This window comes from Charadrius vociferus, unplaced genomic scaffold (assembly GCF_000708025.1).
Source record: "Charadrius vociferus isolate BGI_N301 unplaced genomic scaffold, ASM70802v2 scaffold657, whole genome shotgun sequence".
Classification (NCBI taxonomy): Eukaryota; Metazoa; Chordata; class Aves; order Charadriiformes; family Charadriidae; genus Charadrius; species Charadrius vociferus.
The window spans coordinates 518,873-528,120 of record NW_009649299.1 but is presented as its reverse complement, the minus strand read 5'-3'; the positions used below and the strand labels follow the sequence as shown (position 1 = coordinate 528,120).

At 50.4% G+C, this 9,248-nt stretch overlaps 1 protein-coding gene across 2 annotated transcripts in view; it reads right to left on the bottom strand.

Moving 5' to 3' along the window:
- Positions 1 to 2,292, bottom strand: part of ZAP70 (zeta-chain (TCR) associated protein kinase 70kDa) — a 10,386-nt gene extending 8,094 nt beyond the window's left edge. For both annotated transcript variants that reach the window (XM_009889148.1, XM_009889149.1), the window contains exons 1-2: positions 1,891 to 2,292; positions 414 to 574 (exon numbers count right to left, since the gene is read on the bottom strand). In XM_009889148.1, the coding sequence (XP_009887450.1) occupies positions 414 to 574; positions 1,891 to 2,292 (563 nt within the window). The remainder of the gene's footprint in view (positions 1 to 413; positions 575 to 1,890) is intronic.
- Between the last annotated feature and the right edge of the window lie 6,956 nt (positions 2,293 to 9,248).

Genomic DNA, 9,248 nt, shown 5'->3' with positions numbered 1-9,248 from the left:
AGGAGATAATTAAATGAAGGGCTGTTTCACCTCAGCAGAGATGAGGAGCAAATGCTTTCTCCTGTATTTTATTTGCCATACATTGTCTACGTGTCAGTGTTAAATGTCTTCAGCCACTGAACCCTATATCTCATATCATCTGGTGCATTAACAAGCATACTTCATAGAGATATCTGAACATGAGAAACAAATAGAGCTCAAGATTGGCTCTTCGTGGAAGCCAGACGCTGTCTGGACGATATAGTTTTGAGGTGTCAGACCCTGCCTTTGAAAGATCTGTAACCACAATCTGACCATTTTCAGCTAAACCTTCTCCGAGGAACTGTCATGTAAAACAACTACAGGGTAGCGGTGGTGGGGAAATGGTAAAATGTACAGGGATGGCAGCATCTGCCAGGGATTTGCATACTCACAGGAATTTCCCATCAGGTTGTGCCCCAGAGTAGAGCCTCCGTTCAGCTTCATCCCGGGCGATGCTGCCGTGGTACCAGGGCATCCTCTCGTGGGCCGTGGTGGCAATGAGCTTCTCCACCTGTGGAGCCTGGCTTATGATGGCCTGTTCGAGTGCGTCACCCTGCAAGAGAGTGAGATAGGAGACCTCCTGCCACTCTGCTGCATTGTTGCCTGGCTTCAGCACAGTTTATTTTGCACTCTTTTGGGCAGATGACACAGGAAACTTGGAAGGCCTCGTAACTGAAGTGCGTGTGGCTTTACCCATGCCTATAGCAAAAGCGGGTTGAATTCTGTTCTGCTGCAAAGCAGAATTCCTTGCCTATCTAAATTGGTCCCATCCTTCAAATCCAGCTGAAGTCCACCGACTTGCTGGTGAGAGAAGACAGAAGTCATAATATTTGTATGGGGGATCTTGACATCAGGCTTGCAGGGTCTTTCAGCTTCACATTCCTGGGAGAGCAGGACCTCTTTCTGGTCCCTCTGCGTTCCTGGCTGCTCACTGTCCCCAGACACTACAACTTGTCAAGAGCAGTGCAGTCTGGAAATCATGTGGAATACCCTCAATTAATTTTACTGGTCCCACACATTTTATAAGCAACTGTAGTTTTTTGTCTGCCAGTAGGTGGCAATGTCCTGTGTGTTATCTACCAGTGTCCACAGATCAGCCTCATGGAGGAACGCTATCAATACCTCATTCTGTCAACCGCCATTGGTCTAAAATAGGCAAAATTTAGAGATCTTTTGTAGACAGGCTCCATAAAGAGAATGCCTGAGCCATCTTTCTGCAAGGACTTGGGAGCGTCTGAGTAGCCACTCTCGAGGTGACAACAGATAGAAGGAAATTAATTACGTGTTTCCCAGTGTGACCATTTACAGAGTTTGGCCTTATACATATATCATATATATTCCAGCAGGAACCTGTCTGTCGCTGTTTTTAAATTTAAATATCAGACAGACCTGATCCACTACCCAGTACCTCAGTCTCGTAGGCAAAACCTCCACTCAAAGAGCGAGGAAAACCTGAGCATGAATTTAAGTCTGGTTTCATTACATCTTCAGCACAGTGTTATGGAGGCACAGGCACCTCCCGTGGAGGGCGATGGTCTAACTGCAGCGAGCGTCCCACGTGCTGCAGAGGAGCAAATGGCACATGGGGAAACGCTTGCAAAGTGTCTGCAGAGCAGATGCAACGCGAGCCGTTCAGAGGAAGAGTCTGAAGGCTTCGGAAGATGCTTAGACCTGTTTCCGAAGAAGAAACTGGAAAAGATAGAGATTTAAATCTGCTCTTAGTGCCAGCAGCCTCTGAGGAGAAAGACCTTGCTTTACCGTGCCACAAGAGGGAGACAACACCGACAGAGGTCAGGGGAGCAAGCGGCAGTAAGCCCCCGGGGAGCACTCCTTGCACAGCCCCACACTACCTTTGGCAATGGCCAGTACCTCTAGTTTCCACGTCTGTCGGACGTATTCGCGCACCATATTGTCCCTCATGCTGTCGAAGACACCAGGCTGGGGCTCCACACCACTGGGGCGGTTGCAGGGCTTGCGGAGGGTGCAGCAGAGCCCGTCAGCGTCCTTGGAGTAAAACTCGCAGAGCTCCTCTGGCCCACAGTGCGCTTTGCCCCCTGCAATGGCGTAGGTACCGTTCATCTGGCGCTCGATGGCGTAATGGTAAAACTGCAGGTTGCAGACCATGGAGAGGACGTACCCCCCCAGACTGCGCAGACATTGCCGCAGCAGGAACAGGCCATCCGACATCCCCGCCAGCTTGAGGTACTCCTCCGCTTCTGACCTGGCAATGCTGCCGTAGTAAAAGGGCAGGTGAGCAGCAGCATCTGGCATCTCTGCGCACTTACTGGGACCGCTTGGATCAGCTCACGTGCTGCTGGTGCTCGATCTGAAAGAGAGAAGCAACACATAATTTTGCAAAAAGGTTTAATTGGAATTCAGGCTTGTCTGCCTAGAGGTTCTTCAGCCCCCAGCTGACTATCTGTGGGGTCATTTCAAACATCGCATGGAGAGTAGCAGTGGGTGCATTCATATCCCCAGCCAGAGAATCCCACGATGATTCCTCTATCCTGCCCTGAATGCAGCTAGAAAATGTAAGTAAAAATCCATCTGAACTTGACTTAAAGATTTCAAGCAGTAGAGAATGCACCGAACCCTACAATGAATTGTTCCAATGGTTAATTACATTCACTATTAAAAATGGGCTTCTTACATCCATCCCAAAGTTTTTAGCTTTGACTTCCTACCATTTTCTCTCCAGCCCTGTTCACAATAAAAGGAAATTCTTTTGCCTCTCTGAATAAATTAGTTTTGCCACGAGGGTCTGTAAGGTCAAAATCTTAAATGGAATAAGATTAAAACATGAGATGGATATTAAATGTCTGAAAAACATTTCGATACACAATTGCACCAAACACAGCAAAAGGAGATAAAGATAAACCCAAGTGCTTCTGGGCAGACATTAACCATCAGTTGACAGAACAAGAACAAACCTTCCTCTAATTGTCTCTTGAAAAATTTATGGATTTTTTCCCACGATACCTGACTCTGGCTGGTTTCTGAATTTGGCTGATACTCCGATCCCGTTTGGCAGTTCCTAATTCCTACATCATGCACATGCTCCAGAGAAGGCCAGAGCTCAGACGTGGCCAGCCATCACCACAAAGTGAGTTTAATCCCACTGTCTCCGTCGAGCTGCAACGTGCGTTAGAGGAGCCCCCTGCTCAGAGCAGCCTAAAACCAGAAACAAACCTACCGCCGTGCTGCTACAGCACCAGCTCGCGGTGGGAATCCAACGAAAAATGGCACTTGTTGACTGAGTCACTGCAGAGCCCCTTCTGCCAAAGAGCTATAGGTCTTGTATCGAATCATCTAAAATCCCACCCACAAACAGAAGCCAATTTCCGGTGATTAATGGAAATACTATCGTATTCGAAGGGTCTCATTTGTTCCCTGGAGCCTGATCTTTGATTTTGTCACTGCGCAGATGTTGACCCCAAAAACATCAGAGTGTTTGTCTTCATCCGCATTTCCCGCAAGCGCGTCACTCGTGTTCCGAGTAAAGAAAACACTGGCTCTTTGGCCAGCGTGCTGGGTATTTGCCGATTCTTCTCAACGTAACTCTCGTTTCTGAACACGATGGGAGAAGTCGTTGCCCGATGGGTTGGGCCCATTGCGCTATTCCAGACGTGGCCTCTGCTCTCAGGCAGTGGCTGGGGCTGTGCCTGGGCTGGTGGTCAGCCCTGCTCCGTCTCACCCAGCCTGCCGCAGCCCGCTCAGCAGCACAGCGACGGGGCGGCCTCCTGCCAGCCTCCGGGACTGCTGGACCTGGGAAGGGTTGGCTGGATACGTGCTTTGTATGGGCAGGAACGGGATAGCGGTCAGGAGGAAACTGCTCAGGAGAAACCGTTCTACTGTGTGCACCCTGCTCTGCTCAGCCACAATCAGCTCTCCACGGGGAGCTGGATTTATGGCAACCAGACTCTTCTCTACCTATTTGCTTGTTGTCTTCATTAAGCCCAGAAATGGCCCTGATGAGAACAGGAAGGGAGAGCAGGCTCCGCCGAGGAGGCGTTTTAGCCGAGGCAGGAAACCACAACAGGAAGCCGTCAGTGGCGTTTGCAGCTTGGGTGCGGGAGTAGCGTAAACCGTATCAGGCGCAGCACAAATAAGCCTGAGTTGTGAAGCCCCTTTCATCAAATTCATCAAATGAAGTAAAGTGGGGTCTTGGCAGACCTGCCAGTCTGGGACACAGAAGGCAAATGAAAACACCCCGTAGCTCAAACCCTAACTGGAGTCAGCACTTGGAACCAAAGCAAACCTCCTAAGCCTTTGATGCCTCCAACCATCAAAGCAGCCCAGACACTGGTCAGGCGTATCCCCCAGGCTTAGCTCCTGAGACGAGACGACTGCCAGGTCTCCGCGACCTCAGCTTGGTCCCAGGGGAGGGCAGGACCCAGGAAGGTGGGTTGAAGGATGTGAGGAGCAAGGATTGCAAGCTGTTGGTTTTAACTGCAAAGTCAGGCTCATGAGTCACATTCACAAGTCAAGGAAGAGAAAGCGCTGAGTGGGCCAGTGGTAGGTCGATGGCCTTCTTCATGTGCTACTAATTTCCACTACCTAGCTGGGATAAACAGTCATTAAGTACAAGGATGCTACACCCAAACATGCTGATTCCCTCTTCTGGAAAGTCCAGGACCAAAACATCACAGCAAATGAAACATGTTTGACAACTGTTCAGGCAGGTGAAAATGAGATGGCAGAAGCCATTGATCACCACCGAGCTCCCACAAAGTTTCCAGCTGCCTACACAGGCGGTTCTGGTATAAACAGACTGGTTTTCCTCTGCAAGCACAGGGCTGCAAGTCAAGAAAGCCTCAGGGAGATATGAGAGTGAACTCAGGGATCAGAGGTTGGTTCGGGCTATGCCACCCATTTCATACAAGCCTTGCTGCCACAAATGAACCCTGTTAGAAAATTACCCTTACTAGAAAAAAACTTCTAAGTCCTCACCAGGAGGGAAGGTCACCCCCTGAAGTCTGAGAACAGATTTGAACAAGATGATTTATAGCCCCTCTAAAATTCTTGCTTTAAAAAGTTTGTTCTACCGTCCTGGCTCTTTCTATTGTCTGTACACCAACGCAGCGTCTTCTGGACATAGCTAAGCTCCTCTGCCAAACTACAGCTCTGTTCCTTGGCACTACCTCTGGGTGGACCTGAGCAACCTGACAGGACCTCAACAGACCTGCACAAACCTCATTCAACTTTGTTTTCTCATGCTGTAAAATGCAGGTGAAAATGAGAACCAATTTCATGGCTTGCTTACATGAACATGACAAACTCGTGCCTGGAAGAAGCTGTGCAAGGGACCCTCCACCACTATTAATGTCAAGTAACAGGACCTGATTTTTCCAGCACCTACTTAATCTCTGTCCCGTGGGCTGCAGCAACCCAGATAACGGGTGTTCCCGTTGGCTTTGGGCATTCCCCTCGGGTTTGAAACAGCACTCAGGGAGAAGGTCGGTAAAACCAGGGCTCCAGAAATAATGGCCATGTTTGCAAGTTGGCGTTATGACATGAAGATGCACCGAAAAAAGCAACGCCCACGTAAAAAGTAGTCGGATCTGTGCAGCATGACACACAGGAAAGCCATGCAGGAAGCTATTGAGATGTCAGTCAATCAGATCTATATATAGCTGGCCACTTGCTTTTACTTAGATCAGACAAGAAACATCAGGAACTGGTTTGTTTTCATAATTTCTCAGAACAGCAGAACCACTTTGTGTGAAGCCGGAGCCAGTCCCCGAGAGCAGTGGTGTGCACTGATGAAACCGGAGGAGGCACTGGCAAACTTTAGCATCCTGTTAGAACCGTATTTTCTGTATCACTGTCCTGGCAGCAATAATCCCTTTTAACACAGCCCTGGCTGGCTGGGCTGTCCCTGTAAGGTGGCCGGGTCAGCCTGAGGTAGAGGAGGGACGTGCCCTGGGGAGACCAGGGAGCAGCAGGGAGGACTGGAGGATGGGAACCGTGTGATGGGGAACCAGCCTGGAGGGATATAAAGGGAGGGTCGGGGGGGGTTGTGTGCTTTGGAGGTGGTAGGGGGTGTTGCTGCTGAGGTTTGTGCTGGCAATGTGGGGAGGGGTGTTTTTAACAATTCTCTAAAAGGTGTTTAATTGGGGAGGGGGGAGTGAGGTAGTTGAAAGTAAGATCTGCCACGCTAAATGTGGCTGTAGCATTGCTGAGAGGTGAGGTCAGGCTGTCTGATGGGGGCTGGGGTCTCGGAGCTTCTCTGGGGGTCACTTCTGCTGCCCTACAGGGCTGGAGGTGTCACTGGGGGGTTGAGCGGTGGCCCAGGCAGCCGGCCGGGTTGCCGATGAGCAGGGTCAGCAGCCCAGCTTTTGGGGCTTGCCTGTGCTGCAAGGCAGGAGCACTGCGTGGGTGAAGGCAGCTGGGTGTGTGCAGAGCATCAGTCCTGTCCTGAGCTCCTAATTGACCTGTGCTGCCTCGTTGTCTCCTCCTGATGTGAATTGGCCTCTTGGACCACCTCATGGGAGGGAAAGATGCTTCTCATGGTGCCTTGCTTAGACCCACCTGCAGTTAATGCAAGAATAAATGTGCTTTTGTATGCCGCTGTTTACAGCCCCTTGTTTTCAGTGCTTTAGGAGAGCACTGAATAAAGGTTTGTACCCAAGATTAGCTCAACCCTCCTGTTTACTGAGCTCTCCAGGAGCAGCTGCAGGAGCTCTGCTGGTCCCCATGGAGGGGCAGCCGGCTGGAGGAGCAGGGCTGAGCCCCACGGGCAGAGGTGGTGGCAGAGCAAAGGTGTAGGCAGGATTTAGAGGGGGGAGCGGGGTGTGAGGTGCAGAGAGGGATGGCAGAAAGCAGAGTCTCAAGCAGTGGCTGCTTGCCTCTACCTGCAAAGGTGATGGGCACATAGAGGGACCTTCTGGCTTCCCTGGGGCTGCAGAGGAGCCCCATCCCTTCCCCTCGATTCCCTTCTGTTGTTCCCGATTTGATCTGAGAACTAGATTTACAGCAGAGTCTGGTCGAAGATGTGAAGGGCTGAAAAATGTCTACAGTCTACAAGTTCCCTTTCCAAGGCAGTCTTCCCGGAGTAGCTGGCACTGTGCAAGGGGATGAACTGAAAAGCTGATTCCTGGAGCTCAGGCACATGGGGGTTTTGAAATCTTAGATAACAAAAGACTTGAAATTCCGTTGATTCAACTTGAAATACTTCTAAGTTTAAAGAAAAACCTGAAAAAAGCTTAACTTTGGATTGGCCTGAATTGTTCTTGATTAATGTTTAATTCTTATTTATGCACTCCATGGCAGCTCTTCCCAAGATTTCCTCATAAGCACTTACATTCCTGGCTATAACTGGTTTCCTCACCTCCCTGCTGACTACTCATTAAAACCTCAGCTACCCAACCATTTATTAACACTTGAATTATGTGTGAGTGGGAGTTTATGAAAGTGTGAGCCCATTTATGTTTGTACTCATAAACAGTGTGCCTTCTGCTTGCATGTGAAGATAATGATCTTTTCTACTTCTCAGTGAGTATTACTGACTCAATCCTGCCTGAAATGGTTGTGTTTACAGGAACTCTACAGGAAAACCTGCCCGGCTTCCACTGAGGACCTTGTCTGCTTTTGCTGTCCTTGAAGCAAGAAGGTAAGTCCCCACTGCCCCTCCACAGCCCGTGGATCCCAGGCCAGGTGCAGAAGTGCTTCATATACCTCCTCCCCTTTGAAGTGGAACATGGGAGCCATTTGTCCCCAGGGGCAGCCCACAGTCCTTTTTGGAAGGAAAAATGTTAAATTCCACAGCGACACTTGCAAGGCCCACAGTGGGACCTAGTGCTCCTGTGATGCGCTCAGTGTGAAGGCTCTTAACAGTGACAGGACTGTACCAGACACGAGCTTTGAGAAAAGCTGGTACCATGTGGTACCATGGAGATCACTACCCCTCTTCCCCCTTCTAAATCCTCGGCCAGAGACCTAGTGCCATCCCATCACAGTATTACTGGAAATCAAAAATAGAGGGGATGGTTCTGCTCAAATGCTTGTGGCCTTGGTCTTACAGTACATGTGTGCTAGAAGCAGCCAGTGCTGACCCAGTGGCAGGGCTAATGGGTGACTGGTTTTCTGTGCCTCCTTCCACCCAGGATCTGAGCTAGGCGGGCTGCCTTGGGTCCCCTCAGCTCTGTTAAAACATTTATTCCCACGAGCCAGCGCTCTCGCTGGCAGTTAGGGTTTGAGGGGTCAATGCATAGCACACTGCTCACAGCCCTTCCTACAGAGCCAGCCTGACACATCTGTGCCCAGAGGCCCATGTGTCACCTCTGCTCCCATCCTGCAGCCCTCGGATCATTCCTTCTTGCTGCTCTGTTTCAACTTGGCCATTCTGAACCTGCCCGAGCGGGTGAGGGTGCTCATCCTTCCCCAAATGGGAGAAATGGTGCAATAGAGCATGGAAAATTGATGACATGCTTGTTTGGTGCAGTCAGATGGCAATAAAGGCCTGAGCTCATTCATATCCTGCTGGGGACTTGTTTTCCTTCTGTGGTTATTTGTCAAATGCTAATGAGCGGAAGCAATTTACTCCTCTAGCTTTGAGAGCAGGAGACACGGAGGGGGCTGGGGAGGGAGAAGGCCACCTGCATGGGGGCCTGGTGGGTATAACTATCTGCCTTTTTTGTTCAAGCAGTTGTTTTAACGGCTGGGATTGCCTTGTTCCCAGAAAGCAGTCTTCTGGTGTTACTCTGCTTCCTCTGAGTTTTTCAATGATGCTGGTGAGCCTGCAGTGCAGCTGCCCCTGGGGTAGCACGAGGCAGGGCTCGGGGCCTCCCCGCAGGAGACCGGGGAGACATTTCTGCAGTGCCGTAGCAGGGGAGTCAGACAGGCAGAGTGCAGTCCCCTGAGCCAAAGCACGGTGAGAACATTGCAGTAGGAAATACCAATGGGTCTCTGAAACACGCAGATGGTGCGTTACTACTTCTGGATTAACACAGATGAATTGTTCATGCATACAACTTGTTTCCTATTTACACGTGGTCATGCCTGTGGTCTATCACATGCTTTTTCTAGCAGAGTGCACCTGTCTCTTACTGAAACCTTCTTGTCTGGTTGGACGCTGCCGCTGGAGGAGTGTGGATGGAAAGACGCAACCAGCCATGCGGGTCTCGGTGTGCTCCTCGGCACCCAAGGCGCGCAGCACAGAGCAATGCAAGCGGCTGCTCTTCGTCTGCTTTGCACTGGGTGATCACTGGCCACAGGGCTGACTCGAG